Source organism: Myxine glutinosa, chromosome 7 (assembly GCF_964187855.1).
Source record: "Myxine glutinosa chromosome 7, kmMyxGlut1.1, whole genome shotgun sequence".
Lineage (NCBI taxonomy): Eukaryota > Metazoa > Chordata > Myxini > Myxiniformes > Myxinidae > Myxine > Myxine glutinosa.
The window spans coordinates 82,040,136-82,067,051 of record NC_136267.1 but is presented as its reverse complement, the minus strand read 5'-3'; the positions used below and the strand labels follow the sequence as shown (position 1 = coordinate 82,067,051).

At 42.2% G+C, this 26,916-nt stretch overlaps 1 protein-coding gene and 1 long non-coding RNA gene across 2 annotated transcripts in view; one reads left to right on the top strand and one right to left on the bottom strand.

Moving 5' to 3' along the window:
• The window catches only part of LOC137430572 (uncharacterized), a 185,561-nt gene extending 168,339 nt beyond the window's left edge, over positions 1 to 17,222 (top strand). Inside the window, exon 3 of the long non-coding RNA XR_010985101.2 lies at positions 16,737 to 17,222. This is a non-coding gene — a long non-coding RNA (uncharacterized LOC137430572). The remainder of the gene's footprint in view (positions 1 to 16,736) is intronic.
• A 4,363-nt stretch (positions 17,223 to 21,585) lies between these two features.
• Positions 21,586 to 25,109, bottom strand: LOC137430766 (homeobox protein engrailed-1-B-like). The gene is made up of 2 exons (XM_068121539.2): positions 24,455 to 25,109; positions 21,586 to 22,491 (listed from the first exon to the last, which is right to left on the bottom strand). The coding sequence occupies exons 1-2, from the start codon at positions 24,879 to 24,881 to the stop codon at positions 22,163 to 22,165; spliced, it is 756 nt and encodes a 251-aa protein (XP_067977640.1). The 5' UTR covers positions 24,882 to 25,109; the 3' UTR covers positions 21,586 to 22,162.
• Positions 25,110 to 26,916: the final 1,807 nt, after the last annotated feature.

Sequence of the window (26,916 nt, the reverse complement as noted above, 5' to 3'; positions counted from 1 at the left end):
ATCTTTAAGCCGTTCGTTTTCTAGGTTCCATACGTCCGAGAGAGCTGGAATTTGGCCCACGGTCCTCTTTTCTGGTACATTTTCATCTAGCAAAATTTAATTTTAAAAATACATTTTTAATTTTTCAAAATATTTTTTTTTCAAAAAAAAAGTAAAATAGGTTTAAAACTTAAAAATAAAAGAAAAAGTGTGTAGCCCTAAAACATTTCTTTTTTCGTTTACTTGTGTCACAAACCTTTCTGCGAGTTCCCTGAATCCACCCTGTCATTGGTTTCATTGAAATCTGTTATTCATTACAACACTGCATGATAAACAAACAAAAAATAGACAGACACAGCTCCTTACAAACACACACACATACATACATGTGTATGTGTGTCGTGGTTGGCACCATTGAACATTTGTCCACTCAACTGCTTCTTGTGCTTGATGCAGCTGTTTTAGCCTCCTAGGAAGTACAGTATGGGTGGAACAACCCACTAGCATACTAGCATATGAGTAGGATCATACTCAGCACTACAGGCACATATAGCGCCAGCACAAAGATCGCAAGTGTACTTTGTTTTTGCATAGCTGGAAAAATCAATTCGGGAATGATTCAGCCTAAATTGAGATTTTTTGGCACTGATCTACACTTAATACCCCATAATGTCAAAGTCAAATTTTGTTTTTAGAATTTTTTACAAATTAATTAAAAATGAAATACAGAAATATCGAATTTAAATAAGTATTCAACCTCTTGAGTCAATACTTCGAGTCTTCTTGGGTATGTCTGTATCAGCTTTGCGCATCTGTATTTGGGGAGTTTCTCCAATTCTTCCGTGCATATTTGATCAAGCTCTGTTAAGTTGGATGGGGAGCAACGGGGAACAGCAATCTTCAAGTGTTTCCACAGATTCTCAATGTGATTCAAGTCTGGGCTTTGGTTGGGCCACTCAAGGACTTTCACATTTTTGTTCTGAACTCATTACAGTGTTGCTTTGTTTGTATGCTTGAGGTCATTATCCTGTTGGAACATAAATCTTTGCTGCAATCTGAGGTCTTTTGCATTCTGAATGAGGTTCTCCTCAAGGATTTGCCTGTATTTGGCTCTATTAATTGCTCCCTCGATCCTTACAAGTCTCCCAGTCCCTGGCACTGAAAAACATCCCCATAGCATGATGCTGGCACCACCATGATTCACAGTAGGTATGGTATTTGATGGGTGATGAGCTGTGTTCAGCTTCAACCAGATATAGCACTTTGCATTCAGGCCAAGTAGTTCAATTTTAATCTCATCAGACCACAGATTATTTTGCCTAATGCTCTCTGAGTCTTTCACGTGCCTTTTTGCAAACACCAAGTGTGCTGTCATGTGACTTTTTTCAGGAGTGGCTTTGGCCATTTCCCCATAACGCCTAGATTTGTGAAGTGCTGCAGAGATTGTTGTCCTTCCGGCAGGTTCTCCCATCTCAACCAAGGAACTCTTTAGTTCTGTCAGAGTGGTCTTGGATTCTTGGTCACCTTCCTGACCAAGGTCCTTCTTGCCCGGTTGCTCAATTTGGTCGGGCAGTCTGCTCTAGGAAGAGTCTGCATAGTTCCACATTCTTTCAATCTCATAATGACGGAGCTCACTGTGCTCTTGGGAACTCTCAACATTGTAGAAATTGTTTTATATCCTTCCCCAGATCTATACCGCCTAACAATTCTACGGAGAGTTCCTCGGACTTAATGGTAGAGTTTCTGCTCTGTTGTGCACTGTAAACGGTGGGACCTTATATAGAAAGGTGTGTTTCTTTCTAAATCATCTTCAATCAACGGAATTGGCTCCAATCTAGTTGTTGATACATCTCGAGGATGATCAAAGGAAACTGGATCCACCTGAGCTCAATTTGAAGTGCCATAGCAAAGGGGTTGAATACTTATTGCCTCAAGACATTTCATCTTCATCATTTTTAATTATTTTGTAAAAAAAAACTCTAAAAAAAACAATTCCTCCTTAACATTATGGGGTATTATGTGTAGATCAGTGACAAAAAATCTAAAGTTAAATGAAACTAAATTCAGTCTATAACACAACAAAATGTGAAGAAAGTCAACAGGTGCGAATACTTTCTGAAGGCATTGTAGCTTGAAGCATACTCTAAACTGCTTTGCCAACTCTTCAGACGTTGTTGTGATGCTGAATAGATGGTCTGGTAAACAGAGATGCGAAATCCCCTCATTTTGAAGAACTGTTTCAGTGTGGCTTCCAAGTGGTGGTGTGGTGGAGGGATATTTCACAAAAGTGGTAACCAAGCTGTTTTCATTGGATTATTGGTGCCAATTATTCTCGTCATTGTCTCATTTAGCTGTGTCAACATTTTCGGTATGAATTGAATTTACCCATGCTGAAGTACAACTAAAGCATACTACAGAATAGTCAGATGATCGTACGGTTTTGTCCTGGGAGCCCAATGTTGTGACCTGCCAACCTGTTTTGGAAGCAGTTCCTTGTCCTGATATTTTTGCCCACCTTATACAAATGTTGTTTAAATGACATGCAAGCAGAGTATGTAATACGAGCATTGAGGTTGCATGAGAGGGTTGAACAGAAATTGTCCAAGTAATCCAAGTTGTGAGAAATGTTGAATGATCTGTATGTTCACCTACAACAGAAAATAGTCAGTACTAATTAATACTCCAAAAGTGAGTATGATTAATGAGCACAACAAATGATGCAATCTCACACCAAGTTCATTGGCAGACCACAACTATGCAGCAACAGTGCTGAGGGTTGCCATCCAGCAGCAGGAGCAGTAGCATCAGGAACTGTTAGAGAATTCAGTCCAGCAACACAAAAGAGGAAATCATGACCAGTATAGCAGTCATCATGGTGATCACTGATCATACACTGAATTAATTTGAATAAAATCAGCAGGCAGTAACAGAATGTGATGCAGCATGTCCTCTGGATATTAAAGAAGAACCCCATAAACTTGGATCATCATTTGGCAGACAAGTTCAATGCAAGGGTGGGAGTTGGTGTAAGGGGGCGGCGGAGTGTGCAAGCAGTGTCTAAATGGTGTAGCTCCTTTTTCTTACAGTGCACTGTAAGAAAGCTTGTGTACAGTATAGCTTTTTTGATAGTGGACAATGGAAGAGATATTGTGTATAGCTTTATATATGTGCCGGACCATGGAAGAAATATTGTGCCTTATGTCCGTGGCGAACCATGGAAGAAATCTGCTGTGAAGCTTTATGTCGATATTGAACCATGGAAGAAATTTTAGAGAGAGTTTTATGTCGAATGTGGGCCATGGAATAAATGTTGCGTACAGCTTTTTGTCGAAACATGGACACCATAGTCATACGTCGATATTTTACTCCGACTTAGAGCAGTTTGGTTTCCAATTTGATTTTGAAAAACAGGACTAATTTTTTTTTTTGGAGTGGTAATTACGTTTTTCGTCTTCCTGTGGAGAGCACCTTAAGCTTTCCCACGAGTCTCATCAATTAATGGAGATCGCAACATTATTCCTTGTGAAATTACAAAAACTCATTTCACCGTGGATGGAGAATACTGAAGAATGGAGAATTTAAAAAAGCATTAATTTTAAACCTTCAGCTTCGACTCTGAAGCTTTCCCACCATACGCCTTCACTTGTTAAGAATAATGGAAAGAACCTAACAGTTGTGCGTTTGATAGTAAATCATGTATTTCCTCATGTTTATGTCTTTAAATAGTACCTTTTATCAAATGTTGCAACTTATTTCAAATAAATTCCACCTTTTGACAAATCCTTCAGGGTCTTCAACTTTCCAGAATACGAAATAGTTATAGATCAAGATATATCTTTTAATAAGTAACTTCACTGAAACTGTTATTTTTATACATGTATTTTTTCGAAAACCTTTTACTGAAATTTCGATAAAGTCCCTTTATATTTCAATAAATGAAACATTTAACTCACCAATCACCATGATTTATTTTATATTTTTACTTCACCTGCACCAACCAAGGAACCTTTCTTCATTTTATTTGCAACAACCTCTTCCTTTAAGGATTTTTGAGCCCATGGCCTCCTCGTCTTTTCGAGCCGTTAAGCACATGTGATGTGTTTGGGTTTGACGGCGCACCCAATGATCAATATCTGCCTTTGGCCAGAAATCGGTCACACAGCATGTTCAATAGCTGCCCCATGTACTTATGCTCCTGTTTTCCTAATCTCCTAATTCATCATTCTGATTATTTATTGGAAAATCCATATTCCTGATACCGCCCGAGTTACTGTCTCACGTAAATTACACACACTCGTAGTTTTTAAGCATTCAGCGAATTTTATATGAGCTTCACAACACACCTTGGTTATTATAACTGATACACAAACATGTATATATATATATATATATATATATATATATATATATATATATATATATATATTTATATACTACATGGCCAAAAGTATGTGGACACCCGAACATCACACCCGTATGTGCTTCTCGAACATCTCATTTCAAAATCATGGGCATTAATATGAAGTTGGTCCCACCCCCCTTGCTGCTATAACAGCCTCCACTCTTCTGGGAAAGCTTTCCACTAGATGTTGGACACATTGCTGCAGGGATTTGCTTCCATTCAGCCACAAGAGCATTGGTGAGGTCGGGCACTGATGTAGGGTGATTAGGCCTGGCTTGCAGTCGGTGTTCCAATTCATCCCAAAGGTGTTCGATGGGGTTGAGGTCAGGGCTCTGTGCAGGCCAGTCAAGTTCTTCCACACCGATCTCTACAAACCATTTCTGTAAGGACTTTTTCTGTATGGACTGACATTCACAGACAGAGGGAAAGGAAACGTTTAACAATTCAATTTATTTACAAGTATTTACAGTGCAACTTATCGATAGGAAAGAAAAAAAGGACAAGAAGCAGAAACTTAGCTTAATTTACGCCTTATGATGATTACTATGAATAAACACAACAAGGGCGCCCATCAAACATTCACGGCGGATGGGAGTGGGAACGAACATGGGATCTTGTCAGCAAAATGGTTTCGATTTTACCAGATGTTTATCCTCGTGACGACCTTTGTCTGGACCTCACCAACGAGCACCAGGCCAGCAAATTGCAGTGCCCAACACGACCAGGCGAAGGCAATCCCCAACACGAACACGAGCAGGCAAAGGCGATCCCCAGCATGAACATGAGCAGGCAAAGGTGATCCCCGGCACGAACACAAGCAGGCAGAGATGATCCCCAGCACGAACACGAGCAGGCAAAGTCGATCCCCAGCACAAACATGAGGAGGAAAAGTCGATCCCCAGCATGAGCATGAGCAGGCGAGCAGTCACGTGCAGAAAGAGTCCAAGTCATGCACACGTGCACCAAGAGGGAATCCTGCAGCCAACAGAGAGCAGGGAGAGACTGGCCAAGAGAGTGAATCACGTGCAGAGGCCTGTCAGAGGGTCTGGCCTAGAGCCCACGTGCACAGCCATGAAAAGTCCAAGGCCAAGCAAGAGTAATGCAGGCACGTGCTAGGTGAACAAAGTCCAAAGCCAAGAGAGAGTAATGCATGTGAGCATGATCTTTTATTCAGGGCCCTGGCAAGGGGTGGGTGAGGGCTGTTTGAGGGTGTCCGGGCTCCAGAATGGTGGAGCTTGTCACTCTGCCCCCACAAGCTCCTGTGAAGTTCCTCAGGCACTGATTGGTGGGTTTGAAAAGTTCCCTGTCCACAGAAAGTTGTTGCTGGCATGCCCTCTTCTGTCCTTCAGGACATTGAATCAATAACTGGATGCAATATATATATATATATATATATATATACATACATACATACATACATATATATATATATATATATATATATATATATATATATATACATACATACATACATACATACATACATACATATATATATATATATATATATATATATATATATATATATATATATATATATATATATATATATATATATGATCAAGGCACCTCCTCGCTTTAATGGTGAGCACCAGCCACGAATTATGTCTCACACGGTAAATACCGCATAACCCGCAAGGAACCAATAGCCTGTCTGCCACACAGACCATCGTTCCCACCAGTGCAAACCAAAACCAGGGGGTGCGGTGCGATCGGCGGGGATAATAATCAACGAACATAACAGCGTGACGAGCGCTGTCCCGATCTCCTGTGGACCGAAGTCCTAGACCAAAGCGTCACCTCCGACCCAAAGGGTCTTCTGGAGGCTTCAGCCCGGCCACTCTGTCAACAGACAGAGATTTATTCATTGGTCCCCATTGGCTAAACATCAAGCAGAGCCGCCAATCCAGATTTCGGGCTTATTAACCCTCGTCAGGACGGCATACTGCAAAAAATCTAACCAATGAGGACCAAAATAGTCTATTAAGATGATCAAGGCACCTCCTCGCTTTAATGGTGAGCACCAGCCACGAATTATGTCTCACACGGTAAATACCGCATAACCCACAAGGAACCAACAGCCTGTCTGCCACACAGACCATTGTTCCCACCAGTGCAAACCAAAACCAGGGGGTGCGGTGCGATCGGCGGGGATAATAATCAACGAACATAACAGCGTGACGAGCGCTGTCCCGATCTCCTGTGGACCGAAGTCCTAGACCAAAGCGTCACCTCCGACCCAAAGGGTCTTCTGGAGGCTTCAGCGGTCCACAGGAGACTTCGGTCCACAGGAGATCGGGACAGCGCTCGTCACGCTGTTATGTTCGTTGATTATATATATATATATATATATATATATATATATATATATATATATATATATATATATATATACTAGAGGGGTCACCCATGGGAATCCCACGGGCATGGACATGTGTGACATTTGGACATATTGAGTTAGATGCTGCACATTCATTTTTACAAAATGGTTACTGGCAAGTCATCAGATCCAGAAATGGTGTAATGAACACAATTTATTTATTTCACATAATATGTGACCCCTCACTCCTCTCCACCTGACACTCTCCTCTCTCCACCTGACACTCTCCTCTCTCCACCTGACACTCTCCTCTCTCCACCTGACACTCTCCTCTCTCCACCTAGCACTCCTCTCCTCTCCAATCCCTCACATTCCTCTCCTCTCCAATCCCTCACCTCTCCAATCCCTCACACTCCTCTCCAATCCCTCACACTACTCTCCAATCCCTCACACTCCTCTCCTCTCCAATCCCTCACCTCTCCAATCCCTCACACTCCTCTCCAATCCCTCACACTCCTCTCCAATCGTGCCTCACACTCCTCTCCAATCGCGCCTCACACTCCTCTCCAATCGTGCCTCACACTCCTCTCCAATCATGCCTCACACTCCTCTCCAATCCCTCACATTCCTCTCCTCTCTAATCCCTCACCTCTCCAATCCCTCACACTCCTCTCCAATCCCTCACACTCCTCTCCAATCGTGCCTCACACTCCTCTCCAATCCCTCACATTCCTCTCCTCTCCAATCCCTCACCTCTCCAATCCCTCACACTCCTCTTCAATCCCTCACACTCCTCTCCAATTGCGCCTCACACTCCTCTCCAATCGTGCCTCACACGCCTCTCCAATCGCGCCTCACACTCCTCTCCAATCGCGCCTCACACTCCTCTCCAATCATGCCTCACACTCCTCTCCAATCCCTCACACTCCTCTCCTCTCCAATCCCTCACCTCTCCAATCCCTCACACTCCTCTCCAATCCCTCACACTCCTCTCCAATCCCTCACACTCCTCTCCAATCGTGCGTCACACTCCTCTCCAATCCCTCACATTCCTCTCCTCTCCAATCCCTCACCTCTACAATCCCTCACACTCCTCTCCAATCCCTCACACTCCTCTCAAATCACGCCTCACACTCCTCTCCAATCGCGCCTCACACTCCTCTCCAATTGTGCCTCACACTCCTCTCCAATCGCGCCTCACACTCCTCTCCAATCGTGCCTCACACTCCTCTCCAATCGTGCCTCACACTCCTCTCCAATCGCGCCTCACACTCCTCTCCAATCACTCCTCACACTCCTCTCCAATCGCTCCTCACACTCCCCTCCAATCGCTCCTCACTCTCCTCTCCAATCGCTCCTCACTCGCCTCTCCAATCGCCCCTCACACTCCCCTCCAATCGCTCCTCACTCTCCTCTCCAATCGCTCCTCACTCGCCTCTCCAATCGGCTTTTCCCCGTCTCGTTTCTCTCGTTTTTTGTCCCGTCTCGTTCTTTTTCTTGCTCCATAATGTTCAAGTTTGCATTGACGTTCGCCGATGGACTCGTTCGCCCGTCTCATTCGTTTTCTTGCTACATCCTGTTCAAGTCTGCGTTCTTCATCGATCGTCTCATTCATTTTGGAAATAGGAGTTTCCACGCAGCGCATGAATTGTCACGATCCTCAAGAGGAAGTGTCTCGTAATCATCAAATGATAAATGGCAAGTAAATTATATTGTGGAAAATTAAAAATTTCAAATAAACCTATTTAAAGTGTATGCGCACATAACTAATTTTAAAAAACGAAGAAATCTCTCGGTAATTTCCTGAAACATATTTTACTTCCGGATAATAATGTTGAATGAAATAAAAACGAAGAAATATATGTCGGCATCATTGTTGACGTTTTTGTGACAACTGTCATCAAACGAAAAAGTAATATATCTTAACGGAAAAGCAAAAGCGAATTTTTTATATATGTCGACACGTTGCTGTTGGTGTCATGTTGGGCGGTGTATGATACATCATGACGCGATTTTTAAAAATATATCTCTGCATTTTCCCGCATGTGTGGAATGTTCTCAATTATTGCTGACACCGAATCTAAAACCATCACTAAAAATGAAATCAGATGGTGAGTTAGATTGGAGATAAAGGCGTGAGAGAGACTCAATGGCCTTGAAGTTACAGGCCTTTGAGAATTCATTTCGTTCTATAAACGGCAACTTTCATCGGATTTTCTTCCCGTTTTTTTTCAACCGAGTCTAAAACTATGTTAGCGACTGTGAAAAATGAAATGATATATCGAATTTGATTTGAAATAAAACTGGGAGAGAGAGCAAGACACCACGGGCCTACAAAACAGGCCTCAAAGCTATGCGAGTTAATAAATAAATAAATAAAAAACACCTTTAGAGGCCATTTTTCCCCGCAAAGCGGGGGTTGGCCTTTTTCGGGCACCGTGGTTGTTGTTGTTTTTGTTGGTCCCCTTTTTGAAGCAATGTTTTACGGCCGGATGCCCTTTCTGACGCCAACCCTTTTTGTCGCCTTTTACAACAAGCAGGGAATTACCAGTGAACTGGTACTCAATTAGCCGACCTCAGAAGGATGACAGGCTGAGTCAACCCCCCTGGCATTAATTCAGCGATCGACCGGGATTCGAACCCAGGATCCTAAGCTGGCACCCTAGCCGCTAGCCCAACACCAGGCTATGTGAGTTAATAAAATGGTGGATATTTGTTTATATGAAGCCTTTCCCAGAATGGGTGGAGCTACACTGCAAACTGAGTGAGCCACACCCCGGACAGACGTCCAACAGACAGAATCATCTACGGCTATTATAATATATATATATATATATATATATATATATATATATATATATATATATATATATATATATATATATATATTTGACGAAGGAAGCACACTATCCCTATGACATGACACTGACGTCATGAACATAAGTTATACCAACCCATCACCTCCAAACTAGGAGGTATCCACGTGGTACTCAAGTCTTTGCAGACTGAGATTAAAGCTCTATGGTCACAATAGACAAAGGCAGAGATGTTGATCTTGATTTCGCCCTTGTTATGGGCCTTATGAAGCCTGCCTTTTTTATAATAAAAAAGGTTTAAAAAATCAAACATTTAAACACCCTTGGACGTGCTGCTTGACCCCATGGCCAAGGCACACCATCTCTCAAGGTTGTCCCATTGGCATACACATGCACCTCAACCCAAAGGCTGAAGCACATGGTCAATAAAAACACATGCATCCTGTCCCCAAAGGGCCAGACTGCATGGTCATACAATTGGACCCCCTCCTCCATAGGAGTGAGTCCCGACGACTTCAACACCATGCCGTCCCGACGAGGCCTCATTTTTCTTGTATTGGGGCCACAGGGAAGCCCTGCCTTTTTTGCTATGAAAAAAGGTAAAAAGTCAAACATTTGAACAGCCTTGGACGTGCACCTTGACCCCATGGCCAAGGCACAACGTCAACAAGGCTGTCCCAATAACAATACACATGCGCCTCAACCCCAAGGGGGGAAGCACATGGTCATTCAAATGCATGCATCATGCCCCCGAAGGACAAGAATGCATGGTAATACAATTGGACCCCTCCTCCATCGGAGTGAGTCCCCACAACTTGAACACCATGCCGTCCCGACAAGGGCTTATTCTTCCCTCATCAGGACAACATACTGCAAATTGTTTATTTGTGACCAATCTAAGGCATTAATGAACCCCATACAGGGTGAACCCCATAACTTGACTGGGAAGCAAGGCACAGATTGAGTCTCACCCAAGCAATTACTGCACAACCTGTTAGCAACAAGTGCAGCCTGCCACGCTGACACATTGTCTCTGCCCTGCTCCTCAACAATTAGGAGGTTTGCAGTCAGGCACATTAAATTTAACTAAGGAAGCACACTAACCCAATGACATGACACTGACGTCATGCACCCGTAAGACATCGGCCATTATAAATCTCGCAGTGTTAGTTTGAGAAATCTCTGAGGATATCTCTGGGAATCTCTGAGGACTCTCTGAGGACTCAATAGCTCAGTGGGCTGTCATCGCGTAAGTGATGAGTTCCTGGGTTTGAGTCCCGGGTTGAGTCAGAAAGTTTTCACACTAGCCCCATGCAGGAATTTACTTCCTGTTTCTGAAATTGTTAGATGAGTTCATCTTCAATGCACTTTCACACTTACATACACATACGTACACTCACATCCAGGGTCTGCCGAGCAGGCACGTAAGACATCGGCCATTATAAAGCTTGCAGTGTTCATGTGAGAAATCTCTGAGGATATCCTGGAGACTCAATAGCTCAGTGGGCTGTCACCGTGTAAGTGATGAGTTCCTGGGTTCGAGTCCTGGGTTGAGTCAGAATTTTTCACACTAGCCCCATGCAGGAATTTACTTCCTATTTCTTCAATAAATATATATCATCCCAGGCCAACAAACTGTCATCCTGGTGGCGGTTTTTTTTTTGTTTTTTTTTTGTATACAAGATCGAGGCTCGTGAAAGAGCTAACATTAATCATACAAAAAGTCAAACGGACACAGAAAACACAAAATAAGGGGAGCGGTAGACAAGATGGGGAGAGAGGGGGAAGGACACAAATACAACATTTGAGAGCAGGGACATCGAGAGAACTGTGGGAGGGAGAGGTCTTGGGGGGAGGTGGGAGAGGTATAAAACATATGGCCACTGCAAGGACTTCCAGGAAAGAAGTTGGAATTTCAAAAAAGTGGATCTGGGGTGAATTAGCGGGGGTAGAAAAGATCAAGGTTTTGGATGGGGGAAGATAAGAGATGGTGGTGAACAGCTGTTTTAAAGACCTGGAGGGAGGAGTGGGATTGAAGGGAGTGGGGGAGTTTCTTCCAGAGGCGGGAGAAAAGCGGAATCAAAGAGTGCTGTGAGCAGAGAGCCTAGATTTTGGCCGTGTAACCATAAGAGGGTTGCTGGCAGATGTTATGTGACCTGTAGGAATATTGTTGAGATATATCTGACCTGTAGGAATATTGTTGAGGACCTCCATCCATTGTTGAGATAGCAGAAGCAGCATGTCCAGAGTAGAATGACCTGGTCTGAATCCAAATTGATGATCGGAGATCAAGACATTGGAGAAGAGGAAGGAGATATCCGAAGCAATGATGGATTCCATGACTTTGCTGATAATTGGGAGCAGGCTGATTGGTCTGTAGTTGCAAGGATCTGTTTTTGCACCTTTTTTGTGTAAAGCGGTAATGTTTGCTGATTTCCAAGATGCTGGCAAATGACCTTGAGCAAAAGAGAGGGTGAAAAGAACAGAGAGAGGGTGAGATAGAGCAGCAGAGCAGGATTTTAGTACTCGTGGGCTGATGCCGTCTGGTCCAGTTGCAGAATCAGAGTCGAGGTTTGACAAAAACTTCTCCACCTTGTCAGGAGAGGAGGTCACAGAGTCCAGGAGCAGTTGGGTTCGACTGGGTAAGGTGGGAACAGAGAGAGATGGGTTTGGGACACAAGATTTTGAGGCAAACACAGAGTTGAGGCATTCGGCTTTGTCACGTGCGGTGTCAACTGTGTAGCCATTTGAGGTAAGGGAGTGGATGGAGGGGGAACAAACACCAGAAACGGATTTGACCAGATGCCACCAGGATTTGGAGGAAGGAGACAGGTTTGAGAGTTCATTCTTGAGTGTGGAGAGATAGTGCTTCCTGGCACTCCTGAGGGTAGACACACACTTGTTCCGAGCTTGGTGGAAGGAACTGAGATTGCCTTCAGTTGGATTTGCCTTCCAAGAGGCAAAGGCAAGTTGTTTCAGGGCAACTGCCTCACCACAAGATTCAGTGTACCATGGAGAGGAGGAAGGGTAAGACAACTGAAGATGAGATGGGATAAATCTGTGCATGAGAGAGAGAGCAGTTTGCTTTGGAAGAATTCCCAGGAAGAATTGTTGTCAGAGGCGGTAGAGATGGGAGACCAGTCCAGATGATTGATGGCTGCTTGCAGACCGTTTTTCACAGGCAGTGTTATTCATCAATGTGTGTGCTGTTCCTTGAATGCATGTTAAGCTGGGTGTCTTGTCTGCAGGTATTATATTTGGTGGATGTTAAAGATTCCATGGTGTCCTTCGTGGAGACATGGCGAGATTTTGCAGGCACCATGGCCAAATTCCTGCTATAAATGCAACTGGGAGTGCAGTTGCAAACCCTTGTCAATAAACTGCCTCGACAGCACCAAAGCTCTGTAACGGAGCATGGTACATTGTAACCAGGATGTATGTGTGTGGGTGTGTGTATACAGTCGTGGCCAAAAATATTGGCACCCTTGCACTTTTTTATTTTGTCTTGCAAGGCATTTTGGAGTGCAATGTTCAACCCAGTGACAGAAATCTGGGTCGCCCAAACACACTTCAAAAAGCACCCAGGAATGGTTCAAGACAAAACGCTGGACTGTTCTGAAGTCGCTGGACACTGGACTGATTTAAAAGGATATATTAAGTTCTGAATAAAAAACAAAGGTTGTGCAATATTAACAGTGAAATAAAGAATTGTGGAGACCAAATATATTTGTCAATTTCAACTTATTTTTAGAGAAAATTGTGAGTTGTTTGAAAAAAGTGCAAGGGTACCAATATTTTTGGATACGACTGTATATACTCTACATGGTCAAAAGTATGCGGACACCACTTCTAATTCGTGGATTTTGCTGTTTCAGCCACACCCATTGCTGACAGGTATATATTAATCAAGTACACAGCCATGCAATCTCCACAGACAAACATTGGCAGTTGAATGGGCCGTACTGAAGAGCTCAGTGACTTTCAATGTGGCACCATTATAGAATGCCACCTTTCCAACAAGTCAGTTCATCAAATTTCTGCCCTGTTAGAGCTGCTCCGGTCAACAGTAAGTGCTGTTATTGTGAAGTGGAAACGTCGAGGAGCAACAACAGCTCAGCCGGGAAGTGGTGGGCCACACGAGCTCACAGAACGGGACTGCTGAGTGCTGAAGCACGTAAAAATGTTTGTCCTCGGTTGCAACACTCACTACCGAGTTCCAAACTGCCTCTGAAAGCAACGTCAGCACAACAACTGTTTGTCGGGAGCTTCATTAAATGGGTTTCCATGGCCGAGCACAAGCCAAAGATCACCATGCGCAATGCCAAGCGTCAGCTGGAGTGGTGTAAAGCTCGCCACCATTGGACTATGGAGCAGTGGAAACATGTTCTCTGGAGTGATGAATCACGCTTCACCATCCGGAAGGCTGACGGACGAATCTGGGTTTGACAAATGCCAGGAGAACGCTACCTGCCGAATGCATAGTGCCAACTGTAAAGTTTCGTGGAGGAGAAATAATGGTCTGGGGCTGTATTTCATGGTTGGGGCTAGGGCCCTTAGTTCCAGTGAAGGGAAATCTTAATGCTACAACATACAATGACATTCTGGACGATTGTGTGCTGCCAACTTTGTGGCAACATTTTTGGGAAGGCCCTTTCCTGTTTCAGCATGACAATGCCCCAGTGCACAAAGCGAAGTCCATACAGAAATGGTTTGTCCAGATCAGTGTGGAAGAACTTGACTGGCCTGCACAGAGCCCTGACCTCAACCCCATCGAACACCTTTGGTATGAATTGGAACGCCAACTGCGAGCCAGGCCTAATCACCCAACATCAGTGCCTGACCTAACTAATGCTCTTGTGGTGTTTGGCCATGTAGTGTATATATATCTTTATATATATGTATGTATATATAAAGTATGCGGACATTTGTATATATAAAGTATGCGGACATATATAAAGTATTTGCGATATATATATATATACTGTATGTATATATATATATTTACACACATGTATAATGCTTCAAAGGCCACAGTTTCACAATTATACGCTGCATCACGTGTTCAAATTAATTTATGGACCGTGTATTCTTATTATTGGCATGTCTGTCTTCCTGTCGATTTTTATTTCCTGTCTATATCTTCCTCTCTTTCAATGTGCAAGGTTCAGCAATAAACCACAACAATATACATCGCATGCCCAAAAGGTTCACATCGCACCGTCATAGAATGATTTGATTCGTTCCGTCATAGAATGATTTGATTCGTACCGTCATCGAATGATTTGATTCGTACCATCATAGAATGACATATAGATTTGATTACATGCTCACAATTATCCAAGACCTGCTGATGGGTTTTTTCAATACACAGAGATATATATGATTGGAAATGAACATATTTTTTGCTAATCATATTTCCCTATTCCTTTTTGCACACACCTCCTTTTACACACAAGCACACACCTCCTTTTTGCAAGACAGAAGTGCTCGAACAAAGTTATAACTGTGATACTGTACTAAATACTTGCTTCATGCATTCATAATCTGCAAAAGGAATTCGGAATGAACGGGCTTTTTACACCGTGGCTTTGAGTCGATGTATTCCTTTCATATCATAAAACTTAAGATGTGTCTTCATTGAGTTCCAAACAGTCTCACGATCTATCTGGATTTTTTTTATTTTTACAAACACCACCCAAGACAAGAAATTGTGTACATCAAAGGGATTTGCATATCACCCCCACCACTCAGGTCAGGTCACATCTTTTTTCGTGGAAATTCAGGGGAGGACATTTTGCCCTTTCTTGTTACAATAGATAAGAATTTGAATGGTAATTTTGTGGAATGACATGAAAAATGTCATTTCACTACATTAACAAGTTTCTTTCTAAATTTTTCTTTTTCTATAAACAGATGCAGACCTTTTCGACGACCTCCTTCGATAAGAATGTTTCTCCCCTTTTTCTGAACAATCACCATTTATTTTATATGTATATGTCTATGTTTAGGCAATGATCAACATTTGTGGGTCTTGTTCTCAAGGTTACAAAAGTCTTCAATTGTTCTTTGATATTGCAATGAGTGTGTTTATAACGTTTCTTGTGTTTAAAAAAATATAGAAATACTTAAGCTTGTTATAGTTTAATTATTGCAGAACTGTATCTGCTTTTAATACTCACATTCTGACGATTTGTTTCATTTTTAACAATAGCAGTGAACATGATAATAAGCACCCTGGGGGAATATGGACCCCAAAGACCAAATCTTTATTTTTGATGTGAATCTATAGTTAGGTGAATTGGAGATATGTATATTAATAATCCTATTAATATCTTGTGGATGTGGATGATGATGTGGATTCATATCTTGAACCTATTAAGGATGGGGTTGATGATCCCATTAATATGAGATATGTATATTAATAGGATTAACAGCAATAGCCCTCTAACCGAGAGTCGTTGGAATAAAAAAAAAACGTCTTTAAAGGTCCACAAGAAGAAGTCCATTATTACCTCCTTCATCCAACCTATCCTGTAGATACTTGTCACCCAAGATGGCATTTATATTTTATATATTAGATGCAAATAAGAAGGCAATAACAAACAGTATATTGTGTATACGTTTATTGAGTGTTTACCTGGCTAGTTACCTACACGATAAGTATGAAGAAGAGAAAGACACCCAGTGGACAAATGGTTATTCCTAATATCGACCGAAACAGAAGACGTGTGAGCGACTGCAAATGCCGATGATTTGATGACATAAACACATATGCACACACACCTGGAGTCAGTAGTTGAAGCTCATGTGTGCAAACGTACATCCATTTAATGTATAATGTGCATGGATGATGGATACATGCGATCCTGTTATACCACACCGGTGCGAACACGTTTTGTTTATCGGTTGTGTGTTGCATTAAACAAACTCGTAAATTTAGCAAATGCTCGTTTACATGACCCGTTGGATGGACTTTCGTAATCCTGAAGATAACAATGCTGGCAAGCGGAACACTGCCATTTTACCATGGGATTATGATACTAGCTTTTGAAAAAAAAATTGTTTACGTTTTGCGATTAAACGATACGCTGTGTATGTGGTATAGTGCTACTACTGGAGAATATACTGTGTGTGTCTACTCCTACTTACTTACAATCCTGTCATGCTTGACGGCATATGGAGCCTCTTCAGAAACTCACGCCACTTTCGTCTGTCGTAGGCCCACTGACTGATCGCCGTCCAGGTGGTTTCTAGCTCACTCAGCTCCTTTTCCACCGCACGTCACCAGGTCTCTGTAGGTCATCAAACCCTCCGTCGACTTTCAGGTTTCCAGTATCGTGGGATCTATGGTTCAACACCCTTCAATGGCTTATTTGGTAGATATCTTGGTGCAATATCAATGTTATTATTATTATTATTATTAGTTGTTACTATGTTTCCATATGCAGTACATGCCCAATCAATCTCCACCTCCTCATTTTAATTTTCTCCATGATGTTTTTCCTTCAAGTCCTTTTTTCTACCTCTTTCTTGCTCACTCTATTTTGCCAAAGGATTCGCAAAATATTTTTGCGACAGCTATAAGTAAAGGATTCCAGTTTGCGTGCAATGGCTTTGGTGGGTTTCCGTGCTTCACAGCCAAATAGTGGAACCGATTTTACAATGCTGTCATAAATGTTTTGTATTTCTCTTATGATTTCCACATTTCCCCCCCATACTCATAAATTATACTCTTGCTTGCTGTATTCTTTGTTGCCTTTTGTATTATTTGTCAGTATATGAGTCCCCCATTCTCCTCCCCTACTGTTACATTGACCTTAGACTTTCTACACTACTAACTATGTTAATGCTCCCAATTATTCCCACCTTTTGGTGTTACCTGGAGAGCAATTTTGGCCCAAGCCTTTCACGAACTGGCTGAAGACACCTTACGTTTGATTGGAGCCGATTTGGGCAGCAATTGTTAAGTTGTTCGGGGTGCAGGTGACAACTCACTTCCTCTTTTCCAATGACACTGTGGGATCTTTCAGATCCATCAACTAATACTAGCATACAGGACACCCGATTTAACATCTATCCGAGGCACGGTATACTTTCTGCTGCAACTCCCTGCAAGCAAAATATCACTCTGCTGGTTTACAGTGGGGTTGGGAATTGAACCCAGTGTACTACTTCTGCACCACGTGTGTGTGTGTGTGTGTGTGTGTGTGTGTGTGTGTGTGTGTGTGTGTGTGTGTGTGTGTGTGTGTCGTTAAATGTTATCTCCATATGCAGGTGTCAGAGGGTGGAACGGGGTTTCAGAGGTCCTCCCGAAGCTCGAAGTATCCACCTCATTTTTGGAAAACGATCACGGTGCATGTGTATGTATATTATATATATATATATATATATATATATATATATATATATATATATATATATATATACATACACACACACACACATATACCTATAAGAAAAGCGCATAAAATATGTAAAAAATGTAAACTTTAGAAATTATTCCATTTTCAGCTCATTGCTAAGTGACGTATTATGGATGTATGTAATGAAAAGTATTTACAGAAAAAAAAGCATTAAAGGGTCTCGCCTTATAACGCTTCATTTACCCAACATCTAGGATTCATAATCTTGGTGTGTTTTCATAAATCCCTCCATGTGCGGTGCTCTTCGGTCCGTCTGCTGGCCAGGCCCGACAAAAGGCAATTGAAAGAATAGATTATACTTTCTCGTGTTTGCACAACTACACAGAGCAATGATGAGACAGCACATCGATGAGAATATAATGCATATTTTGCAACGACTGCGACATCATCAGTTTCTTTTGAAACGGCCCGAGGAGTTGGACATTGACGCCTGTTTCATAAATTATGAGGTTAGACAATAGTGACCTGGTTATAGCATACGCAGAACGAAGATTTGAAGAAGTGCTCATGTCCGAAACGTCACTTCATCTCCTTTCCCAAAGCTATTAGCATATATCGCTCAACATTTAGATGAGAAAACTTACTAAGTTTTCTCCTTTTCCCTGTAGAAACTGTATTATAGCATCTTTCAGGCAATAACCTTTCGAACCTCAACTCACCCATATATTTGTGGGTCGTTCAAGAGGCTCTTGGAATGTGATACGATATTCCAAGTCAGGGCGGTTTTATTTATTATTCAACATCTGAATATTTTCACTTGAAGGCGAGTGTACATACCTGTCGGTGCTGCCGAAGCATTTGGCATGGGTTATGCTGGGTGGTTTACCGTTTCCACTCCAGCAGTCAGTGCAGGAATTGTGAATTTGCTCAGGGTGCCAGCGATAACTCGTCTACTCTTCCATCAATACATCTTTAACGTCCATCAAGGACCTCGACTCCTCCAGCCGAGCTTCCCTCCGATGGACGGTGCCATGCATGTGAGACACCAGGATGGCAATTTATAGCTGAGTCGGGTTTAAAACCAAAGCTAGACAACTTGAATGTAAGTGTGCATACCTCTAAGTTATTACGGCAGTCTCATATGAATATATATATATATATATATATATATATACATATATATATATATACATATATATATACATACATGAGTAGGCAATAAGAGAACCAAAATGCTCCGATATATATATATATATATATATATAATCAGTAAAAAATAAAAAATTCCACATATACAGGGTGGAAATGCAGTTGTTTTTGTGCCTTAACTTCGTCACATTAATAAATTGACGTTTTTTAAAAGTTGTTCTATTATTTTATATGCAATATTAACGTAGTTTAATGTCATTCTGATGTCAAATAAGGTTACACCATAATAAAAATACGTCCTCGTTTCTGTTTTATCCTGCATTCTGACATAATTTAACACAATTAATAAACACATCTCGTTGTAAAAAAAAAAAAAATCTATTTTTTCCATGTGTTGGACTTGCGAGTATACTGTTCTCAGAATTTTATGAACACTGTTCCCAGAAATATATATTTTATTGAGCAGTGATCGGAATATTAAATAGTTTTTGAGGTCTTGAATCCCTATATAAGACCAAGATATCCGTCTTCATGGTTAGTCTTTCTATATAATGGCGATTCGTTTTCAATCTCCAAAATACGTGTAACGTCTTCTTGTGAAGCACATTCTGACAACTTCGAATCTGTTTTTAAACGAATCAGAGCTAAATGGGAAACACTCATGTCTTTGTCGAACAAAGAAATATCCAAGTGTCGCGAAAGCAAAATAATAATGGCCAAAATTATACCTGGCAAGTGTCTTACGTTTGTTCTCTTCAGGATGATTAACTTAACAAAGTGATTACACTTCATTACTGTTTTATTGCCGGATTATTAGTAATCGGATATCATTACTCCTGTTATTTGTAAATGCAATTACACTTAATTATCATTGCTGTGTTATCTGTCCAAATGGTACCTGTGCTCTTCACAAGCAATTCCTCTGCTGCTATGCTTTCATACTTATACTCGATGATATAAAATAAAACATTCTGCAATGCTCCAGCACATATATATATATATATATATATATATATATATATATATATATATATATATATATATATATATTTATATATATATATATATATATACTGTATATATATATATATATATATATATATATATATATATATATACTATATATATATATATATATATATATATATATATATATATATATATATATATATATATATACTGTATATACTGTATATATATATATATATATATATATATATATATATATATATATATATATATACTGTATATATATATATATATATATATATATATATATATATATATATATATATATATATATATTCCATATTTATATATGTGTGTGTGTGTGTGTGTGTGTGTTTGTGTGTGTGTTTATATGTATAAGTTGGATCACTCCATTAAGATCGGGTTATTTAGAGTTTGGTAAACCATCAAGAAGATTGATGTTTAAAGCTGTGGAAACAATTAACCTGGGAGTGCACCACGGCATTAATGGGCCAAATAGTCCGATTTCCTTGTGGAAGTTGTACAGGATCGTGAAAAGACTACTTACACTCAGTGTAGTCCCATGACGACTGGCGACCCTTTGTATATTAATTTCCATTCTGCATACGGAATATAAATACTTGAAGAATTCCCCTTGGGAACCAATGTAGAAGGGCAGGTGAGGGTTAAGTCAAGCTCCGGCCGAGGAAGTCACCTGACATACAACACTCAATCTCCCAGAGCATCGTTATTTTTTGCCTTAATTCTGATTTGATAAATAATTCCAAATTTTCTTTGCGATTGTGACCTACCACGTGTTGCAATAATGTGGTGCAGCAAATTTCGGAGCAATTGGCCCAGTGGTATGGAATTGTATAAGAAACAAAAAAAAAAAAAAAAGAACAAGTGTGACACACACATGGGGGACAACTGGCTCTTATATGAGTATATACATAAATGTATATATATATATATATATATATTTATAGTTTTGGAATAAATAATGGCATCCCTGTTATAATATGCACTGATATTGCTGCGTCCTGGTTCCGTTGCATTCGTCTATTAGATGCTTTTGTCACGCAGAAGTCTCGCTCCCGGTCCGCATACAGATGAGTGTGTGGCTCCGTATTCTGCACACGTCGGTACCGCACGCACGCACCCAATGCCCTTGAAGGTCCCCCCTCTTCCTCTACACACACACACACACACACACACGCACCTAATGCCCTTGAAGGTCCCCTCTCTTCCTCAATACACACACACACACACACACCAAATGCCCTGGAAGGTCCCCTCTCTTCCTCAACACACACGCATACACACCCAATGCCCTGGAAGGTGCCCCCTCTTCGTCTACACACACACACACACACACACACACACACACACACACACACACACACACACACACACACACACACACACACACACACACACACACACACACACGTCCGTCGATGGCAAAGACACTGGCACAGTTGCTTTGTACACGTACGAGAGCGTAGCTTTATATTCGGGCTTTGGTTACACGTTATTATAATGCTGTGTATTTTACAATGAAAATAAAATAAAAAATAATCCAGAGACTGCTTAACAATCATTGGTATATAGCACGTACAAGTCAACCGCACACATCATGATAAAACAGCAGAGACAAGCGTTCAGTCCCAGCCCTGTAGCCTCATCATATAAAGCAATAGCTTCCGTCTCTAACGCCTCATCAATATATTATCATCATTATTATTATTATCATTATCTCTGTGTAGTGTAAGGACAGTAGAGAATATTATAATAAATGAACACCAACGCCATACATTATACTTTGTCACAAAAGTACCTTTTTTTTAAACAAAACGTATCCAAACTACGTGGTTTAAGAAAGATAAACCACAGATGGGCTTGGTTGGTGCTCCTGGGCCAAAGTGCCGCGTGTACAGCAAGTGTAAAATCTTTGGCTTCAAATATGACGTCATCACGAAAAAGCTGCAAAGAACGCACGCGGTGCTCATCGCACTCGGTTCGGTGTACGGAATCCGCACATAATAGCAAAACAAGCGTCTTTGGGGCCATTTGGGTTCTCTGGTTCTCGGTGACGGTGCATACACTTGTCTATACAGGTACACGTACAGGTGGCGGACGTAGGGACAAAGCAAAGCGTTTGTCAATCACCGTCGTCGTTGCCGGTGAAGCCCTTCATATTGCTCGTGGAATGGTTGTACAGTCCCTGGGACATGAGGTACAAGGCCAAGGTGTTCTTAACGCCGCTCGCTTTCTTGATCTTGGCGCGTTTGTTCTGGAACCAAATCTTGATTTGCGCCTCGTTCAAGCTTAGCTCACGGGCGAGGTTCTGACGTCGTTCCTCGGTCAGGTAGCGGTTCGCCTGGAACTCCGCCCGGAGGCGCGCCAGCTGATCGGCCGTAAAGGCCGTGCGTGGTCGCTTGTCCTCACGACCGTCGGTGCTCTTCTTCTTTTGTTTCCGCGTGCGCGGACCTGCGCACAGCGCGACGCACACGCACGGACGCGCACACGGACACACGCATACCGTGTGAGTACCTGCGGGGGAGGGATCGGGTGGGACGGGAAGGAGGAGTAGGGAGGGGGGGGGGGGGGTGGCGCAACTACATGACGTCACATTCAATATATGCCGAGATGCTTGGAATATCATCATGTGCTGAGCGAATAATTAATCGAGCGAATATAATTTGTTAACCGGTTGATTATTAAGCAAATAACTTGTCGTGCACGTTAATAATATTACAGTACGTAATATATCAATAAACCAGTGCGAGGCTCACGTTGTTCCCCCGTGGGTGCTAATTGTTCCGCGATCGTTTGTCTCAAAACACAAGGGGGCGAAATCGTGAAACGTTCGTAATGAATATTACCCACAATGCCAGGAGGCACAGCGTTTATCCCAATGCGTGATCGAAGATCGATTTAAAAAAATAATCGATTAACGAAATAATCGATTAACGAAATAATCGATTAACGAAATCCCAATTGAGATCCCCCTTTTCCCAATAAATAAATAAATCCCCACTTCATATACATATATATACATATATATATACATATATAATTATTTATTTATAACTCGACATACGTCGCGCGTGCCGCGTTTACCGTTATATGGGACTACACTACTACAGTAATGCTTTAAACCCCTTAAAACCCTATACTATGGGTATATAATACAAACGGCATCTCACATTTCCCAAAAATCATCGTAATGTTTCATGAAACTCGATCTTCTGATTCTATGAATTTAAACGCTTAATGATAACTAATCGTAAAAGCCAAACAGGTTCCATGGGGCTGGGAGAGGGGGTTGTATAATATTAATAGGTGTGGAGGAGTGGAATGACGATGAGCACTCGGACGCGTCGTCATCACTCGAGCGGTGTGCGGTGTGTGCTCGCGAGGCGCGGTGTGCGGCCGGGTGGCGGAAATGCACCTTCGCTTTGGCCGAAACTGCCACGTGTGCTCGCAGGCGCCGAACACGCGGCCGCGTTCATGCTGCTGCCCCTGGGGCGCCGCGCTGCGGGCAACGTCACACGTGACACGCCGACTCGAGGGTCATGCGACGCGCGCGCTCGCGACACCTCGTCACATCACTTTCACAACGGATTCAAGACTACCACGGCATCTACCAGATAGTCAATATGCACGTAGCATGAAATATCGCATACCGTTACATGTCCGATGTAACATGTACAGTATTATTCGTACTACAGTATAGCTATATATATATACATATATATATAGATATATATAGATATATATTGATGTATTACTGTAGTTCAAATAATACTGTCTATATGTCACATCTGGAATGTAAATTAAAATATTATATATACTGTACATATATATATATGAGTATAAAAAAATATATATATATATATATATATATATATATATATAAAATATATATACTGTATATATATATATATAAATATATATATATATATATATATATATATATAAAAGTCTTTGCATATATATATATATATATATATATATATATATATATATATATATATATATATATATATAAAAGTCTTTGCATATATATATATATATATATATATATATATATATATATATATATATATATATATATATATATATATATATCTGCCAACATAAATGACATACATTGCACCAAATGCCGAGAACATATGTGTGTATGTATATTATAAATAATGAGTTTGCGAAATAATACGAGTATAAATATATAAATATAAATTTTGGCAAAAATCATGTCTTACTGCCAGTTTTTGTGGATTTTTAGACAAACTAAGTATATTTATTTGGCTCTTGCAACGTTTACCCACCTAAATGTTTCATTCCCGAGGTATGGGACAAATTGCGACTTTAATTCATTCATCCTAGACGAAATACCTGTGCTGCAAACGTTTAAACGTTTATGGAGTAGTAAGAGCACGGTACGTACCCGACGATGGTCTGTCCGAATAACGAGTACAGTAAACCCAGGCTGGCCACAGGAGCGCCGGATTCGATCCGCTGTCCTCGGCGGCCCCGTCGGTCTCCTGCGTCTCGGGCTCCAGGTGCGCGGAGGCGTCGTCCCCGGAACCGTCGTCGGAGTCGGGCGAGCCGTCGAGGCCCGGTCGTAGGCTCGGGGCGCCGGGCCCGGACGGAGGGCCGCGCTCTTTGGAGCCGCCGCCTCCGCATCCTCCCACGCCGCCTCCACCCCCAGCGCCGCCGTCCTTGCGTCGTCCGAAGTCCGGACTCAGGATGTTATCGATGAAGAAGTACGTTGTTATCCGACTGGATTGCTGCTGTTCGGGAGGGGATCGAGCCTCATGAGCGGGCCCCGACGAGCCCGTGTCTCCCCTAATGCCTTGTTCCTGTTCTTCCATATTTTAAGCGCAATTTAGGACCAGGTCGTTCGTCCTTCGTCAAGGCTCGAATCACTGGATTCTCATCGTCGGCGGGACGCGCTGCGCCGTTATCTTTAAGAATAATGATAATAATATCGCGATTCCTCGTCGTAATCGCGCTCGCGTTCCAGGTAACCCGATAACATCAAGAGATGGTTATCTCGGGTGGAAACGATGCGTGTCCTTACACATTCGCCGACAATCGCTCATTCTTCCCCCTCATGGCTCTGGACACACGGGCCTGGTCGTCGGACGGCTCGGTTTTCTCTCTCTCTCTCTCTCTCTCTCTCTCTCTCTCTCTCTGCTGAAGGGAGTTATTACGTAGAAAGGCGTTAATGGCGTGGAACGTGCGACGCGCGCTTTGCTGGAGCCGCCGCTGCGTCTTTTTCTATTTCTCTTTTTACGCGATGCGAGCACGTGATGCAAACGGGTGTAAAACCTCGAGGGTGTAGGGGTGGGAGCGGCCTATCGGATCGGATCCGCGAGGTTGGGTGTTCCAGGAAAAGGAGCGAGAGGAGGCTCATAATGAAGAAGAGGATGACACGAGCAGGAGAAAGGGGAGGGGATGGTGGAGTGATTTGGGGGTGGGGGGGGGGGGTTGCGACTTGCGAGGAGAAACATCGGAAACGTCTGCAACTCATAAACACCCCTCCCTGATCCACCATCTCCATTCCCGCCCATTCTAACTACATTATAATTAAAGCGGCGTGCTACAATCCCTCGTAGGGATTGATTAATTCATTGCAATCTGTAGTCTGGACGACGGAAGCGTTTTGGTGGAATTACTGCCCTTAATGTCCGCCTCGACGGTCTTCGTGCGACAAGAGTTAAGTTTTCTTTCGTCCTTCAGACCACGTGTCCAGAGAAACCGACACGATGAGTGAGTACGATTTACGAAACGTGGGGATTGTGGTGGGTGATGTAAAAACGGGTTCCTTCTAAATCAGATGTTTGTTGTATGATAGCTGAAACCCCTTCAGGGTGTTGTTATTCAAAGTAATTATTGCACAGATTTTCTCAAACTTATTCGGCTACTCATATCAAATTAAGCGCATTGTACAAGGGCTTTCATATTTATATTTCATAACTCTTTCGACATGTACGTATATATATATATATATATATATATATATATATATATATATATATATATATTGATATGGTTTTTAGAACCTTCACTTTGTAAATTTAGTATTAAAATTTCATATGTACATTTCCCCTTTAATTGGCTGTTAATTAAAATGAGTGCACCGTAGCTAGTCCATCGCATGCACGTAGAAAATCATATACCCTTCTAAATAGTTATTGCCTTATTATGTGTATTAGTTTAAGGCTGTGTTTCCCACTAGTTGACTCTGCATTGCACCGAATTGAAATAAGATAGGATCCCTCCGACGCCCCCATGGCATCATCAAAATGCCAGTAACTTTGGATGGGGTTATTGGCATCACCATCGCGATTCGCATTGCCAACTGCATTCGCCCTCCATTGAACACGCGGTCAACTCGGGGAAGAAAGGCATGTCTCCACCTCGTCATCAGAGGGAGGAGTGAACCAGCCCCGATCAACCAACCAAGGATGAGGGGTTTGGCTTGAGAGGGCGGAGAGAGAACGATCGGGCAGTTTCGCGAGCGTTCCAGGGTGTGGCGCTATATAACCCGTCACGCGATGCCCCCACCTCAGAGAGAGGAGAGGAAGAGATGAGTGAGCCGTCCACCGCAGCTGAACCAACCGCAGCTTTAAGTCCACCGCAGCTGAACCAACCGCAGCTTTGAGACCACCGTAGTCCAGCCCCCCTGTGACACGCAGCTTCGACCCGCTGCTACGCGGGAACGAGATTGCGGTGGCATCGGTGGCCGTCGAGGTCGAGCCCGACGTCCCGTGCGGGAGCAAGCTCCAGCTGAACCTTCCTCCCCTTCCAGCCATTCGTTCCTGCCTTCATTACGCATTTGTGTAAGTCTGATTGTCGTCTGTTTTGTGTGTCTTGTCCTGGGGTTTAAGTTAAGCCTGTATA